Raw genomic sequence first — 18,659 nt, 5'->3', positions numbered from 1 at the left:
TGATGTAAAAATACAGAAGCAAATCGATTACTCTGTTGAGGTAGGGTCCCCATCTCTTCTTCCTTCCTAGCCTGCTTGTGCCTGCAGAGGTGAGAATTAAAAAAAAAAAAAAAAAAAGCCTGCCAGATTTCAATGAATTGGGAGGAGCATTTGCATATTTTGCAGGGAGGACGAGCTTACTCTTAAAAGGTAGAGATGGTGACATTGCATTGGAATGGAGAACAATGGTCTGGCCCTGTGAACAGCTCAATTTATATATGCAATGAAGTGCATGACCCTCTAGCCATAATCACTATGAGAAAAATAAAATAACTGACTCTATGCAGCCTATGCTAATCACACAGCTCTTCCCATCTCCTAAAACTTCTCATTAAAGTGATTTTTGTAAAGCCTGAAATAGTGAGTGACAATAAATAACAAGAATCCCATCTCCCATCCAAAGCCCCATTTTCAGGAGTAACAATAATCCCATTGTCAAATTAGCCTAAGAGCTGGATTTATTTTATCTGTTCTATACAGCTCATTAGCCTAAACTCTGCATCTTATTACAGGGTTCCTGACTAGATGTTTCACTATGAAATGCACATCGGGCCATTTATTGTCAGTGCTTAAACTGGAGAAGTCAGGCAGTAGAAAGCCAGAATTACATGTTTGAAGCTAATAAAATGTGTCAGCATCTCCTTTAACCCAATTTCCATGCTTATCTGACAGAGGATCCCGTAACTCATGTCTGCAGACAATGGCAGCCCATTTGGTGCTGTACACACCTTCTTCCACCTCACTCTTCGCTAAACACATGGATATGGTTTCTTTCTTATGACAACATTCTTCCATATAGCTTCTATGCAGTAGACTGATAGCAGCAGACATCACAAGAATATGAGAGATTGTTTTCAGCTTAACAGCAGAAGCACCAAAGGAGGCTTGCAAACAAGTTTGTGATGTTTTTGGTGTTTCTTTATGATGTGTAAAGGAATTTTAAAAGTCGTATGTATGTCCTGCTATTTCACTTTTTTCTCCTTCAGGTCTGGAAATGGGCTTTAAGATAGTATTACAAGTATGAAAAAAAAAAGTATTGGCAATTCAAACTGGTAAGTTTGCGGTTTACATTCCCAGTAGCTCACTACGGAGCCCACAACAAAAGGGCCTCTGCATGGCTCACAAACATTAGCAAAGTTATCCACAGAAACCAAATCAGTAATTATATCAACTTCACAGAAGAGCCACAAGTTCCCAACCTGGAAGAAAACAGAACAGAAATCTCTTCTGAGATCCAGGTCTCCAGTGGACAGCTACAGCATAGTTCTCTTTCTAAGGTGGGAAGCAATTGTATTTGAATATGTTTAGTGTAACTTCAAAATATTTCCAGTGCCTGAACAAAATAGTGGGAGAGAAAGTAGTTTGGTGAATAATACAGCACCTCTACACTTCAATATGGGACCTGAGAAATCTCCCACTCTGCTTCTCCAGATGTCCAGGACACCTCACCTAAAGAGAAGATAAGCTAACATGCCTGATCTTTCTCAGATAAAATAGAAATAGATTTTTTTATTTTAGTGCAGTCATCAGATCTTCACCCCAAAATAAGAGGAAATAAAACTAGTGTCCTCCCTTTGACAGGTTAGTGTTAAACTGAACATTCAGTAGAAATAAGCTGACAAAAAAAAAAAAGTTTAAAATAAGAAAGGTTTAATTTCATTAAAATAGAAAAGAAGGGTCAAACACTGCTGCATCCTGCTGCAAAGTCAGGAGTCAGGTTCTTAAATTATTTCAATATTTCTACACCCATATCAAGTGCAGCAAAATGCAGTTGACTTCCAGTGACACCTTCTACCAAATGTGAAAGCTACCAACAAACCATACTGCAAAGACTCAGTTTCTCAGTTTGTTGTTTGGGGTTTTTTTTGTAATTTATTGGAACCACTGACTGAGAAAGTTTTAAAGGGAAATTAAGTATTTTTAAGTCCCTAAGCACACACAAGAAGGACACTATTATGTTTATACCACTGGAACCTGTGTTTGTTATACATTCACTTTAAATGAAGAACTATTATCAGACTGCTTTTACCCTAACAGACAATTAGTACTAAACACCAGGAAGGGAGAACTTAAGGGGCAAAGCAGCTCCAGCTCCCAATTCAATTACATTAAGCTACTGGAATCGTGCCGCTAAGCAAGGAGTCAGCAATCAGAGCAATCATATTTAATCAGTGAGCACTAGGGTACAGCTGTCTGCTCATAAGGGCACAGTGCAGCATCCTGTTGGAGTGAGCAGAACACTGACTGAAAACAGAAAAAGCATCTCTTCACTCATCCCCTATTGCCATCCATACTCCAGACTTGACCTTTCCTACAGCTGTAAAGGGACCAGCCATACTGTGTACTTACAGGCAGATCTGCATAGAAATAGTGTTTTCTGTCAAACAAGGACTTCTTGTTTATGCTGCAGTTGAGTGCCAGGCCTGTCATCACTGCTGCTTCTACACATCTCCTGTTGAGAACCTAAGGAAACATGACACATGGTTTTTGCTCAGATACTCAGTATGTAACAAATGCGTCTCCCACACATTGCCTTATATGGAGCGTACATTCAATTTTGCTTGCCTTCAGCCACCACTAGATCTCTTTCCTTGTGTGGGTAGTTCTTATTCATCACTGAAGTCATGATAGCTACAAATGTGCAAAGCTTTAAGATGAAAAAACAAGCCATTCAGTCATTTTGTCATGCCACATAAGGAGGCATGCACTGTTCTGGCTTGCTACTTTTGCAAACATTCCCGTACTTTCGAATCTTAGAGGGTGCAAGAGACAAACCATGGCAAATGGTAATTGACTTGTAACTAGCTGTCAACTCATACTGGGAACTGGAAACACAGGGGATTTGGATTAGGGAACTGCAATGCCATTTCAGTAAAACACTACAGTACACATGTAACCACAGAACCACAGTGAATTCGTGACTATCTACAGTTAGATTTCAATGCTTTGCTTAACCGGGATGAAATTAAGCAGTTACATGCTGCCATGGTTTAACCCCAGCCAGCAACTAAGCACCACACAGCCACTCACTCACTCCTCCCTTCCCCACCCCAGTGGGATGGGGAAGACAACTGAAAAGAAGTAAAACTCATGGGTTGAGATAGTAGAGTTTAATAATTGAAATAAAAAGAGACAATAATAATAATAATGAAGATAACAAAAAGTGAGTGAAACATAACCTGAGAAAGACAAGTGATGCACAATGCCAATTGCTCACCACCCGCTGACCAATGCTCAGCCAGTCCCTGAGCAGCGATCTGCCGCTCCCAGCCAACTCTCCCCAGTTTATATACTGGACATGATGTTACATGGCATGGAATACCTCTTTGGCCACTTTGGGTCAGCTGCCCTGGCTGCGTCCCCTCTCAACTTCTTGTGCCCCTCCAGCCTTCTTGCTGGCAGGGCACGACAAGTTGAAAAATCCTTAATATAAACACTACTTAGCAACAACTAAACACATCGGTGTGGTAACAACATTATTCTCATACTAAATGAAAAACACAGCGCTGTACCAACTACTAGGAATAACTCTACCCCAGCCAAAACCAGGACACATGCTTTGCTAAAACAGAACCAAAGAGACATCAATTGATCTCATGGCTACAAGTATATGTGCATTTCCATTAGCCAGGTAACCCATGGGATTAAGGTTCTTGTAGAATGCCACGTGATCTGAAGACCCAGTATGGCCTTCAGGAAGAAATAAAGGAGTTAAATGCAGTTTCTCACCATGGACCCATCACTCTCAGTGCTACACCCTTCTAACTCCTCAGCAGTGTCAGGATCCAGAGGAGAAAGAAAATTCCACTCCAAAGAGTACTAACAAGCAATGTTTCAAAGTTATGTTTTTCCCAATGTGCTCTCATTAATTTAACGGTTGGTTTAACTAACACCAAATGGATAAAACTGAAAAGAAAGTAAGACTGAATTTGTCTTAGTACAACTCTGACATGCTCACACTTAAAGTATTTTGACACAGGAACAGAACTTTATCCATCTTACTCTGCACTGTACAGCTGCCAAGAAGTCAACTTCCAGCAGGACCATTAAAGGGGCACATTATGTAAAAGAATCTACATGACTTCATCTGCATTGACCAGAACATAAAAGGCCTAAATAATGTCTTCTTCAATGTTTCTGACAGTATTTGCTTTTTATATTCTCCAGCCTGATTTCTGAAAACAGATTAAGCAACTGTACATTTCCCATCATCCCATGTCTCCAGCCAGAAAAAGAATCTCTTTGCTTCACTCATCTAAGATTTCAAAAATCAAAATAATAAGAGAAAATAGAAAAAACTCTTCATGTAACAGAAACTTAAAAATTGCTTATACAGAAAAGAAATTAAATATTTAAGACATTTAACGAGGAAACTTTCAGATCTTTAGTGTAGCTATATATGGCTAACTAGAACACATCATCTGTTCAGGCATATTTTATTTATTAAAAAATTTAAAAGATACATAAAGCAAACTTTAAACAAGAAAAAAGGAAGAACCATTTCCCTTTGAAATACTGATCCACAGCAAAATGAATGCAATTAGTCCTGACTGTAATCTAAAGCAAAATTGGTAACTACGAAATATTAATTTATTTTAGTATCATAGCAGCAGTTCATTATATAGGAGATGCTCCTGTTTTCAGCAATTAAATGCTTCCAGACAGTACAGATACTTTTTTTTTTTTACTGTTCAAGGAAACTTGCAACAGTGCTAGTCAAATTGTTCAATGTTTAAAATATCATAATATTTCTAAATACACAGGCAAAATTTCCTCCTACTAAAGCCTTATGGCATGATCCTGTTCAGCTTTACAAATTAGGGAGGACCATGCCAGTCAGCTCTTTAACAACTGGTCACCAGAAACCATTAAGGCTTCCATAAAGGCTGGGTAGACTCAAAACACCACTGTGTCAAAGTAGTGAACTGGTGTCTGCTACATTTCCTGATGGTGTAGGGGTTGTAACTGATTGTAATCGGAGAAGACGACAAAACCCAACTCCAGAGTGTTCATAATCAGATGACTCTCTACCTCCTCAAAAATCAAAACTTATCTGTTTAATACTGCTCCATTTCTGAAGGACAACTATTACGCATTCCAGTGATCATGGCTGTGCACATAAAGCAGACTTGTTTAAGCAAACTACTACTTTTCCTTCAAAAAAGCGTAGCTATTCAAATAATCTGCAATAATAAACATCAATTCAGTATGTGAAACTTCCCATACTAATGACCTAGAATAAGTCCCCCAAGCTTGTTTATGCAGTAAGCTGTTATTAAGTTGACAGCTTTGACTAGCACCAAAGATTTAAATTACTGGCTTGAACTGACAAGCTGCCAGTCTGGTGTGTTAGCAAAGTGCTGGCCTTGAAAGCAAGCTGTGTAGTTCCTGCAATGGCTATGGACAAAACACAAGAGCCTATCAAGCCTTCTTAAATACATCTGGTCTTCTAAAATGGAAGCATCTCTCCTAGGCATGTATTTAAAGAAATTGCTAGAGAGCTATCACAAAAGGAAATGTAAATTGTTTGTATTAGAAACTCCTGAGAAACCTTAACAATGGCATCACACCACCAGCACCATTTCCCTTGTAGCTACACTATCCTGCTAGAGCACCATGGTAACTGAGCGCTAAAGGAATGAAAGAACAATGCAACCAAGATGTCTCTTTTTCTGATAGTCATCTATTCTTTATAGCTAGTTCACAAGTAGAAAGACTCCTTTAAAAATTTATCATCTTTATTTGCAAGGTCAGTTTAGTCAAGACCTTGGTTTTAAATACAAGACTACTCAATAGCTATACAAAACTATACACAATACCTTCAACAGCATAAATATCCACCAAAAGCAATTTTTAACAGTTTTTTCTTTAACAGCATGCTTACTCCTTATGTTAATACGTTAGAGAAAGCTGGCCCCCATTTAGGTGAAGAGATATGTTTCTATATTTAGCAAATTATCATTTTTACATTTTAAAGAGACTAGATATGCAGCTTCTTGTTTTGCTAATGAGTATTATATAGGATAAGTTGTGGGGAAAAAATGAAGAAACATCTAGATCTTTCTCCTGGAAAAAGTTTATTTTTGCTAGCTTTAAAAAAAAAAAAAGTAATCTTTGACATAACAGTGGCACCCAGGAAGCCTAAGTTATGGAACAAAGTATTCCTTGAACTAAACACATAAAATTAAAATATTTCCCCAGAAATTTTAGAAGTTTTTGGTTCTAGGTCACACATTATTCATAAATAATTAATAAAGTAGATTTCATATTAATTGGCTATCTTAAGACCTTCATTCCTACTTATAATCATGAAGAAATCAGCCTTAATCAGATTAACTACAGGACTGTTTATCTAAGAAACATTTAATTTTAGCTCCTTTTCATTCAAAATAACAGCTGGAAGGAGAAAGTAGCGCAAGGTACTTAGCCAGCTCTCTGTAGACCAGGCAGTAATATTTAGAAATCTCAACAGATAGATCTAATCATATTTCCCAGTACTCCCATTTCATATCAGTCTGATTTTTATTTGCTTCCACTAATGGATATACTCAGTCTTACTATTCTTGCTGTGTTAAAAGTATCAACTTGCTCCAATATATGGTTCTTCGAAGTGCAATCATAAGTTAACCTTCAAAATAAACTCCTCTTGATCTACTTAGTCTAAATGTAATTGTGACTGTTCAGTCTGACACTGCAGATGAGTATTTCAATGCCGTGTTCTTCCTTGGCCCCCTCCCATGCACATGGAAGGGCATAATTGTCTTGTAGCTATGCATGTACAGAATATACATTACAGTAAATTAAGAGCTAACCATTTCCCAAATGACCCATTTATTTCAACAGGTCTAGAACCAGACCCCATCCCTCTAAGCATACAGTAAAAATTTAAAAAAACATGCCAAAGTAAATTTTGTCATTTGTTTGGTCTGCAAAGAGCCCATATATTCCAAAAACAAAGGTCTCTAACTGCAGGAGAAATCTAAATAGAAGGCCAGCTTCAGTTTAGGGTCTTCTGCATTTCAGTACAGCTTCTACTTCACAGCATATTTCCTACACTAATATGAACATTATGTTTGTGTCCCTAGGGAAAGCAGCAAGAGAGTAGAGGAGGAAGCACCAGACATTTTAAATTAAGATCTTAGATTAATAGAAAGAGGTTTCAGCTTAAGAAGAGAACAAAATGGCAACTGGGAAGCTGAGGTAGCAAAGGAAGATTGGGCCGGTGGGTGGGCAGGTGGCATGAATTATACCTTAATAGATTTTGTAACTTTATCTTTCTGCAGTCTGGTACTGAAGATGTATGCTGCTATACAAAACGCATTATTATTCCTAACCTTGTCTGGTGGCAAAGTTGGCTTACAGTGATCTAGCACACACTCATTCAAGTCGTTATCTTAAAACCAGGCAACTCTGACATTTTAAGAAGCACCCAGCTCCCAAACATGTTACTTTATGTGTACTCAAAGAATAGGAGGGCACACTCTCTCAAAGCCGAAGAGCTAGTCTGAGAGTTCATATCACAAGGTTTAGAATTGGAGGAAGCATCTTCCAGTGTCAGTGATGACCAGAAAAATTCAGCAGCAGTAGGGAGAAATGCTGACCCCTGGGAATAAGAAAAATAGGAAGGTATCACCAGATACAAAGCTATTTAAATACTGACCAACCTCTGGGTTGCTCAGCCCTTTGGGACAGGGGTTGCTAAAAAACACAAAAGGAAAAATCTATTCAGACCACCGTGTGGCCAAAGGGCTCAATGGTCTCAGTGGAATAAATCTGTTTTCTGGAGTGGTAGGGAAGCAGCCAATCCAGTAGCACTGCCCCGAACTATTGATCTTTGTGTCTCAGATCCCAGCAGCAGCAGCTAAAACCAAATAAACTTCTACCATGCAGAACCGGTTCCACGCAGGAGAACCCACAGGGAAGACAAAACAATGGTGATAATATGGTTCATGATATCCACAATCAAACACTGTGCTTCTACGGTGTTCCCACCAAGAAGTCCAGTATCCCTCTAACATCCATGCCCTCCCTGTTGACAGCACAGCGTTCTGCATCTGCCACATCTTTTCCTGACCTGTTATAAGGATGGTCCCTCTCAACGCCAGTTGAAATTTACACCATTGATAATGCTATCTGATCCAGGACAAGTTAAATACAGGAAGATCCAGGGAAAACACTTCACTGCTTCTGGGGGTAGGGGACTGATCAATGGCTAAAACCTAAATTACAGAATGTGGTAAAATCCAAAATCAACCAGAGCTTTGAGGTGGACCTTCTCAGACCTCTTTTCCTACCCTGAGCTCCACAAAAAAGGCTAAAAAAGGCTTTTAAACATGAATAACATCTGCCTTCTTCACTATAACCTAGATTATTTAACTTGCAAAATTGAGAAAATTCAGAACACTTAGGGCAGAACAGAGTTTATAAATTGACCCCTGCCCTGTTTATCCTTGCAGATAGCCCTCTGCTTGTACGCTTGAGGAGGGCCAGCTCTGTGGTTTTTGGAGTTGTAACAAATTCTGACCTTTGATACACATTGACTGTCATTTTCTGTCATTTCTAAGTCTTGGCTATCTGCTCGCTGCTCCTTCTTGCAATCTTTGCCAGTCTGACAGCCCACACTAAAAATTCCCAGCCCTTTGCTCCAACTCCCTCATCCCTTTTTCCTCCATTTGCCGTCTCCTGAAAAACGCTTATTTGCTCTCCAAAGAGCTAGCCATCTTTCCCTCCAGGCTGACCCAGATCTCTTAAGAAAGCAAAACATACAAATTGAGAGTAAACCAGAAGGGGTCTATCACACATAGAGACAAGAATATACTAATTCAGGAAAACAATAGGCGACATAATGCAACGAGTCTTGCAAAAAGCTATGAGGAAAGCAAAGTAAAATTCTTTGTTCGTAACAAAGTTGTTCTGGAACAGCAGAACCAACTAAGACTAATTTCCTATAAATAATTGCCCTAGTTTGTTTAACCTAAGTGTTACCTCAGTAACATGCTCTCCTTCATGATTCCCCCGTCTTCTCCCCATTTCATCAAACGTGCCAAATCAGGTATAAAGTGTCACAAATATCTGAATAGCAGCAGCCCAACCAAATAGTGCTGAGAGCAGTGGCGAGAAGAGAGAAGAGACTCAACTGCTAATTTCCTTTTTATTTGCTTGCTAATATAGTCACAAAAACCTCTACAAATCTGAAATTTTTTGAGGCAAATTTGGCTGAAGTTGAAATTGCAAAACTAGCATTTCTGTATAGAAAACAATGGTTGCAGTGGCAAAATCTGCACGTATAACTAATAAAAGCAAGTTGCAGAAGCTTACATAATCCTCTCAAAATCAAATACTTGGTCATAATATATTTAAGGTGGCAAGGTGGCTGATAATCAGAGAGAACACAAAGAAATTAATTTTACCCCAGGAACCAATTACAGCCTAATTGCACCGAGATAGGTTTTAAACAAAATACATAAACCTGATGGTTACACAACATTACAGGAGACAGCTAACCATGAAGAGAACAAAGACCCAGCCTACAATTATCTGTCATTACTGTTGGACAATGTTTCCTAAATACCTTTCAATGAAAAAACTCTTCAAAGAAAAAATTGTTAAGAACGAAGCAGCAAGATGTCAGTTTGCAAAGTTAAAATGCTAACAAATTGGTAGAACCATGATTATTACAGAAACTTTTGCTTAAGAGAGCACTGCTTTCATAAACATATATACAATATATACTACCTTGGATTTCCTTAAAGGGAGTCACCTGGAACCAGAGTGTTTGTCTACATACTGAGAGAAAATTAAACACTTAAGAATGCCAGAGCACATATAGTGCCTGGTAAGAGAAGTAACAGAAATTTGCCCCCAGAAAACCCACTCACAGTTCAAACTTAAGGAAATTCCCAGCACACTAAGAAAAACTACTGCAAAAAACTAACATGTGTTTCAGCAGCAATTTCAGACTGAATCCAGAAAGAGGGGACACTGATCTGTCTAGTTGTCATGCTGTCCAAAAGTATCAAACATGGCACAATAACTGCAGTAACAGAACTGTGTGTAAGAAAGGAATCAAAATACTACAAACTCCTGCTCCCTGCTAAGAAGTAGAAAAATATCTGTATAAAGCAAAAGGTAAAGCAATAAAAAAAAACCAACAAAAAACGACACAAAAAGAGATAAGAGGAAAATAGATAGATAACATCAGTGATGCATTGAAGGATCTACTGAAACAGGTGATAGCAAGATGTTTTATCAACTCAATGCCATTCTAACTGGCAAGTTTACATCAGCCAGAGGGATCTGTTAAGGATGAACAGGAAAGCCAACAAGAACAACAAAAATAAAGAGAGCTCAGTAGGTAGCACAGTTACTGAGGTGTTAAGGAGACAAAGCCCTACAGGAATTGTTAGCCCTGACAAAAAGATTAAAACACCCAGAATGAGTGTCAGAACTTCTCACAAATAAACCAGACATAGCAAAAAGCAAGAGAAAACCTTACAGGGAACTCCTTCAAAGCTTGAGAGAAGAGCAACACACGTCACCAAATACTTCAAAGCACAAAAGCAGAGGCGTCTCCAGAAAAATGGCATTTACAGGTAAGTACAAAATAAAGCTAAGCTAAGCAACAGCAGTTACTGAGGAAGTGTAACACTTCTCAGATCCCACTGAAGGAGATTAGCTCCACGGGTAACCCCGGGGCTGTGAATGATCCTAGGAAAGAGAAAGAAACAGAATGAGGAACAACCTCCACCATAACCCAGCCCTAAAAGTCAGCTGAAGCAGGCCTCCCTCATCTTTCAAATACCTCTCCTAACCAGTACAACAGTGTTGAACTGATTACAGCTTGAAATTATGTAGGCAGGCTTTAATCCATCATGGACTCAGAAATTTAAAGGTCTATGAACTGCAAAGACATTCTCAGGGAGCAATGGTTTGAAAGCCTATTTTGTTCCCCTAGTTTTTTTCTAAATTATGTGGGATTTTCCTTCTAGAGGCTTACTGGGACTGTAAATCCAGCAAGCTGGGACTGCGTTAGCAACAAAAGCATGCTAACCACAGCAAGCTGGGACTGCGTTAGCAACAAAAGAATGTTAACCACTGACTATACAATGCATGTAGAAAACCCAAATATTATCAGGAAAGAAAGGACTGCAACAGAAAGATGCCATCAATTTCTAAGAAAATATCTCCTTTTTTTCCCCTAAGTACAATTATTACAGTTTTACTGAAAGAAGTGACAAGCAGTTAAAGTGAACCTAGACATAAGTAAATGGTTTAAAACAAGCGTGAACTCACTTTTTCCTCCAGGTATGGCCACTAATTTATTTTTAGAGGAGAGCTCATGGATACAACAATCTAGGCATCACGTTGTTTCAAAGAAAAGAAGAAAAATTATATAATGGAAGCTAAACCAACATGCATACAAAGACCAGAAGATTGTCCAGTTCCCCAAGAAAGGTGCATGCAATTAAAAATGTAGTTATCAAAAGTCAAGCTAAGCAGCAGGTTTTTTTCAAAGCAAAGTAGTACAAGAAGGGACTAAATTCATATGCATGCCACCAGGAATGTCAAAACAAAACTGAAAGCACAAGTTGGTAAAGCAGCTGTTGCAATCACCAGATTTAACAGGCACAGGATATCAAAAAATCTAGTTTCATGCTGTATAGCATAAATCCTGGTCTCAAATGCTGTTTCTGTTCCATTATGTATAGCTGGCAGACAGATCCACCAAAATCTCACACAAACCTCTCAGTGCTTTTGAAAGCAAATGGATCAGGTAAATTTTGTATATTAATGACATCTAAAATTCATCATAAAGTCTGATAATCTATCACCCAAGGCATCTGGAAAAACAGTGGGTATCTGTCACTGTCAAGGATGGAAGCAGTGTCAATATAGGAAGGGGAACTAAAGCACCCTCCACATCCCCAAACTGGGTATTAACCCTGTTGCATCCCTGGGCAGCCATCCCAACAGCAATGTATATTCAGATAAAATCATGCATCTCATGACATTCTACAGCAGTGTTCAACACCAATCTTACTCTGTTTCTTGAGGTCAGAAGGTATTTACCTTTATTCATTAGAAAGAGTGGTTGATCATTACCAAGCGTTTCCAAAAACTTTATCTTAAAAAAAAATAAAACAGATGCTGTTCACACTGTGAAGAGAATGAAATGCAAATGCATGAGAAGGTGTCAAAAATTTCAAAATACTTAAGGCTCCAGGGCTAACATTCATTCAAATCTTATTAGTTTAAACCTTGGTTATGTAAATCCTAGATTATTTCTTAGTACACTTGCCTACAAAGAAATAGGATCAGGCTTTCACTTTAGTCATGTAGGAGACAAATGTAAAATGTGCATCTTTTCATGTGATTAGCAAGAAAGACTGTAAGCACAGACAAAAAGGTTTCAGCCTTTAGCTACTACATCTACCATCTTATTTCTGTACCTGAGCTATAATTAACCTTTAGTCAGCCACCTCCATCATGAGAATAGATAATCATGGATTCTCTTTGTAAGCCGAGTCTTATCTTTATAAACCTTTATAAAGATTCTCAGAATTTTCAAAGAGGATAAATCAGACTGGGAGTGCAACCACCTTTATGGATTCTCAGAAGAATTTTAGATCAATCTGCAGGTATGATGCACTATATGCCAACACATGTAGCATAAAACTTTCTTTGTAACAGGTCCTCTAAAGACACCAAGCTAAGATCACTGCAAAGTCCATTCCCCAGATAAAAAAAACCCAGGCCTTTGCACATTTCATTACATGAAATGTAATGTAGTCATATGTAGTCTGAAAGAAAGGAGATCCTTAAGAGTAATTTGAATAAGATGCTATCTGGTCTAGTGGTGAAGGGCTCTACCACCACAGGGCATAAAAAGTGTGCAGAGAAGCATGGGATGTGCCATCCAGTCTCAGTGCTTCTAAATCTACTTTTCTAATCAAAGCTTTGCCACATTATTTTTTTCTCATGCCAAACAAGCGTGCACCTGCATAGCTGTTCTTGCCCATAGCTGTCTCTCAGAGGCACATTATGAGAGCAACATAGTGAAATGGCCATGACACTAACACTGTGATAGTCCTCCTAAGTCCTTCTTGCAGCAGAAGCATAAAATAAGCTGTATTACAGTACAGGAAGAAAATATAAAGAGGAGAGATGGAGGAGGGCTAAACACATACTTCTAGTTTCCCCTCTCCTCTGCAAACCATAGCAAAGGCTCATGCTCACACTCATTAGTGACCCAGAAATGTATAGCAACTAGAAAAGCTCCCTTTAGCACCATTCTTTCTGGTCCCGTTGTGAAGCAGCAAATACTATCATGGTTGTCTATAATAATCATCTCATGGTCCCACAGTAAATTAAAATCCCTGGGATACTGAAAACTGCCCCTATAGTTCTCAGTTTATAAGAGCAGTTATTCTCTGCTACAGACAGCACAACTATTGTATTAAAACTTTGCTCCTATTTTTTTCATTTCTCAAAAAAACAGAGTCAAAAGGAAAGGCCAAATATTTACCTTCTAAAGAATCTTATTAGGCTACAATCTTAACATTTGTCAAAATGTTGTGGGTTTTTGGGTTTTTTTTTACAAATACTTGGAAATTTTCAAAAACTACCTTCCGTCTTTCAAAATCCACCAAAATCCAATTCTACTTTAGATACTATTGCCATATACAAACACATATAGTTACTTCAAGAAAATAAGCCCAACTGTTTTATCCCAGAACAAACATTGGCCTCTGACACCAATTCCTGTGCAGCAAGTACAATGGGAAAATAAAGCTATGACTACTGACTGGATTTGGTATCACAGTCTAACATGCAAGAACATGTATTTTGTAACATTCACTTTCAACTCTATTTTCACCAGTTACTACAGTGAGAAAAATGTTTCTTCTCTTTGTATAGATAAAAACAGCTAGTAGAAGCTAACACAGCATCACTACTTTTAAATTAACTTAACCATACTGCATTTTGCTTCTCAGGTGCGGTTATATTCTCTGCCAAAGCCCACATGTACTGGGGTTTTCTCACAAAAGTCATACTAAGCCTTGTTTGTAAAGCACTTCAACAGAGGAAAAATAAAAAAACCCTCCCAGATAAATAGTAACATATATAAAAATGAAACTCTTCATAAATACTCATTTTTGTTCATTCAAAAACAGTTTTTCTACTTGACTGAAGATAAGCATTAGATGATTTATGAGGATTTCTGTGCATTAACAGAATGTTAAGTAGAAGGTCTGAAACCAAAATCTTGAACCCTTTTAAATTTTGTTACTATTAACTCCATAACCTAGCCCTGCCCCTAAATGAAAGGAACTAATTTTCCACGTTTAAGTCTAACTAGATTCTTCTAAAACCAAACAATTGCATAAGATTCCCATTCTCTCTGGAAAGTTTTCAAAATTTCCATATAGTTAGATCTGAAACTCGGCCCTGAATTGCCACTGAGAGCAGAGTGAATTTCAAATTTTATCAGCATCTAAACTTCACTTCCTTAGGTTTCAATACCTTTCCAAATACAGAATGAATATATCAACTAATTTATCTTTTTAAGGATCATACAGCATATATTGAGACCCTAGAAATGCAGCCATAAGTTAATTCTTAATTTCAGAATATTATTTAAGGCTGTATTGTGGTGATGAAAAGCTTCCAACAGATTAAAAAAATATATCCGCAACTGGAATTCAAACTTCCACCTTAATAAATATACTCAGTGAAACACTTTTGCATTAAATAATTTGACCCCATAATAGTCCCCGCATGCTTGCTGCATGAAGCAATGCTAAGTCTATTCAATATTTTCACTGCATAGTAAGAGCTTCTGTTACACATTTTAAATTATTATTTTTATATTAAACTTGTTAGATTCCCAGAGAATTCTACAGTAGTACCGTCATAGGCATCACAAAGGTATACTTAAGCTGTAACTTCAAAAATTTATTATGTTGTCACTAACAAAATCTCATTGCTAAGTGCTAGCTAGCTATTCTTATTAGTCCACAATGTCTCACACTGATTACTTTTTTTTCTTAAATAATTGTTTTGCTCTGGAAGTAGGAATGGTTGACACTTTCCTAAATCAGAGACTTGCTACTTAGGAAGCAAAGTACCTCCATAGTGAGACATTCCAAATGGCAAATGGCAGCTACATAAACAAACATATGGCAAAGTAACATCAAATGGCCACTTGGAAATCTAAGATGTTCTTCTCTCATAGGATTTTAAGTATCTCTCATATTTAAGGAATTTCCTGTGTGGCATACTAACCAAATACACCCTCTCTGGCCTCAGAGAAATACCGCAATTCATTCAGTATGTTGAAGAGACACTCCTTATTTTTTTCCTTTGCAGAGGATATCGAGTATCAGTAGTGATTAAGTAGGGAGTGAGTAAACTGAAAAGAAACAGTACTAGGCATCTCATGTTATCAAACAACTAGAAAACAGAAAAATATGTAGAAGTAGTTCTGTAGTCAAATCTTGGGAAGAAAAAATATTAGAAACATACTCAAAGTTGTCTGACATTAATCCTGATATAAATCAAGTTGAAGCATAACTTACTGGTAAAGTTCCTGGTAAAGAAGCATCAAAGAAAGATACCAAAGAGTTAGGAGGTGCTGCAAACTGGACTTGTGAACCAGAGAAAAGTTTTGAGTTGGAACTGATCTGTGCATGAATTTCCAGACCCACAACTGGTACCCAGGGAGCAAGACTGAAAAGGAAAGAGAAGGGAAATACAATTTAAATATATATGACAGTAAACTCCATAAACATCTAAAAATACAAGAATTAAGAACTTTTCATTTATTCTAAGAAAAATTAAATCGTAATTATAAAAAAATTGTAAATGATGTTGTAAATACATCTACAGTATAATGGCAAAAGTTGTGCTGCAATACTGGAGAACTGAGACCAACTGACAATATATATGGAGGGGACTGTATGGCAAAGTGTCTTCATTATACATAGAAAAGACCGCCGTAAAAAAAGAAATGTAACGGTCTGAAACTTTTTTCTTCACATGAGAAATCTTAGAAAAATTAATGAGGCAAAGTTGCATGCTGGATGAACCCTAATTTGGTACCTCACGAAAATCACAAAATCATCATAAATATCAATTACTTTCCAGGTAGTTTGATAAATCTCCAACAGACAGGTGGCATAATAAATTATGTATTCTTTGTCAGCTAGTCACTTGCATGCTGGGAAAGGTGGCTCTCCAGAGCAGTGTTAGTAGCATATTAGCATAAACATTAGTAATCTGGTAATAGAGAAATCATCATTTCATCTAGAGAGCTACTGCTCTCTGAACATAATCCACAGAGTAAAGCTTCTCCATATCATCTAAAAAGTAATTGCAATTCTCACATCCATAATCTTTATATGGACAAGAGAAAAAGGTCACCTTTACAGTATGAATTGGTTGACAGTTTCTGTAAGTAATTATCTGGCCTTGTACAAATGAAGTGGCACAAATAATACTTCAGTGATGAAATCACATTTCTATGGCAGAATACTTCAGCAGTGTAAGCACCCTGATAGCTATAGGAGATAAGCGAGCTATTGAAAAACATCAAACAAATATATCAAGTACAGTGTTCCGTCCAAAGTTGAACATAATACACTGCCAAGATTTTAGTTCTCTCTCTGCCCTCCAACAGCTGAGGGCATCCCTGCAAACACCAAAATAGTGATGCAGATGCCACTTATATCGCTGGTTTAAGAATATTATCATAAATGATTAAGGTTCAGATATTTAAAGGAGCTAATACGTTTTCTTTTACTGAGATGTATTTTATTTGGTATTTTCAGCTATTCATAAAATACTTCTGGGTTTAGGAAAAAAAGTTGGTGGTTTTTGCTTGGTTGTTTTTGTAATTTTGGAGGCAAATTTATTTCAGTGTTTCCTGCATTCTTCAGAAATGCATCCCCATCACATCATGCCACTAAAAATTACATCAGGCTTCTCTTAATCAGTGTGTTGGCTTACACTCCGGCAAAAAGATACGTTATCGGTCAGTCCTCCAGTCCTACTAACAACAGCCATGAGAAACCTGAAGTTTCTCGCCATGTTTCTTCAAGGTTTGTTTATTCGTGTCTCTGAAGAATCAGCAGCATACTTCTGCCGGTGTCTGCACAACGTCACTTGGGTGATCAGCTGTACAGAGAGAGAAACCAGCATCTCACCAGAAAACATAAAGCCTTGTACAGGCCATAACTTTCAGTTGCGGCAGAAATAAAATGCTCCATTCCAGGCACACTGTCAAAGTCTCACGATTCTCCACTGGAAAAGAAAGCCTCCTCTGGACCGGAATAAGCCTTCAAAAACTACTTACGAAAATCGGTGCAGCCCTTCCTGTTTATACTGCGAACACGTGAACGCTAACTCTTTGTAACTCGCTTGCGTTGTGTCTGGCTCCTGCCACAGCCAAAACGTCAGACGGACACAGCCCTACTGCTAAGACAAATACTGTTTTGGAGGCCTGGGGGAGGGGTGCGAGATAAACGCGTGCTGAGAAGGTGCTGCCAACCATCAGCAACCTCACACCGCTCAGAAGATGACATTCAGAGCGGGCCCTGCTGCTCTCGCCACGCCGCTGCCGCCCAGCTCCCGCAGCCGTTGCCCTCGTGCCCGAGACCGGGCCCGGGCCCGGCCCCCACCCTGCGGCTACGCCCTGAGGGCAGGATGCCCCGGTGGGGAACCACCTCCACCGGCCACTCTACTCGCGCCGTCCCGGCACCGTACCCGCTCTTCCCCGCCAGCACCGCCCCGCCTCTCGCGTTACAGGAGACGGCCCGCTGCCTGCGGGGGGCGGGGGCGGGACACCGGCCGCCGCCGCGCTGCCACGCCCGCCACCAGACCCCACCGCACCCCCACGCCGCCGCCGCCGCCGCCGCCATTTCGCCTTGCTCGCTGCTGAGAGGCTTCCGCGGCGCCCCCTGGGAAATCTAGTCCGGCGCGCGGGATGGCTGCGCGGAGCGGCGGGTGGGTGGGGCGGACGGACTACAACTCCCGCCAGGCCCCTCTCCTTGGCTCCACCTTTCCCTCGCCGCCCGGCACTTCGGGTGTGTCCCCGCGCGCCACCTGAGGAGGGCGGCCGCGGCGGGCGGGCTTGAGGGAGGAGTTGTGGCGGGGGCGGGCTCTGGCGAGGGGAAGCGTCCGTGAAAGGTTCTGCTGCTCCTCAGGGCAGAGGTGAGGCGTCAGCTGCAGGCACATAGCTCCCCGTCTTCACTGGGGGCCGGGTGAAGATTGGGCCCGCTCAGCTTGCGGTGAACGTGGGGCTTTTGTTCCTCACCTTTGCGGTGGAAAGGCCTCCACTGCCTTCGCGGCTCGATGTAATGGTGCCCTGTTACCAGGCAGGTGCAAGTCTTCCACAAACACAGCTCTCCTGCTTACCTTTCCCAGAGAGGTGTTTTCCCAGGCACCCAAAAATGTGGTAGCGTTGGTGTGGGAAGTGGCTGCACTACAATTTGAGGGGGTCTTGAAAGGCCTTGGTGCTTGGGTCTACTGGTCCTCTGCCTATCCTGAGAAAATAAACACTTGTCTTAGAAATGCTGGAGCGAGAGACAGTGATTGTGTTTGTGTCTTTCTTTTAGCTGTTG

At 39.6% G+C, this 18,659-nt stretch overlaps 1 protein-coding gene across 4 annotated transcripts in view; it reads right to left on the bottom strand.

Moving 5' to 3' along the window:
- The window catches only part of GATB (glutamyl-tRNA amidotransferase subunit B), a 43,098-nt gene extending 25,136 nt beyond the window's left edge, over positions 1-17,962 (bottom strand). For all 4 annotated transcript variants that reach the window (XR_007507738.1, XR_007507739.1, XM_049814599.1 and 1 more), the window contains exons 1-3: positions 17,803-17,962; positions 15,618-15,768; positions 2,389-2,502 (exon numbers count right to left, since the gene is read on the bottom strand). Coding sequence is in view for 2 of the 4 variants with exons in the window: in XM_049814599.1 (XP_049670556.1) it covers positions 2,389-2,502; positions 15,618-15,768; positions 17,803-17,957 (420 nt within the window). In the remaining 2 variants the exon portion in view is untranslated. The remainder of the gene's footprint in view (positions 1-2,388; positions 2,503-15,617; positions 15,769-17,802) is intronic.
- Between the last annotated feature and the right edge of the window lie 697 nt (positions 17,963-18,659).

This window comes from Accipiter gentilis, chromosome 12, assembly GCF_929443795.1.
Source record: "Accipiter gentilis chromosome 12, bAccGen1.1, whole genome shotgun sequence".
NCBI lineage: Eukaryota > Metazoa > Chordata > Aves > Accipitriformes > Accipitridae > Astur > Astur gentilis.
Note: the sequence above shows the minus strand (reverse complement) of the source record. Positions and strands in the feature narration are given on the sequence as shown.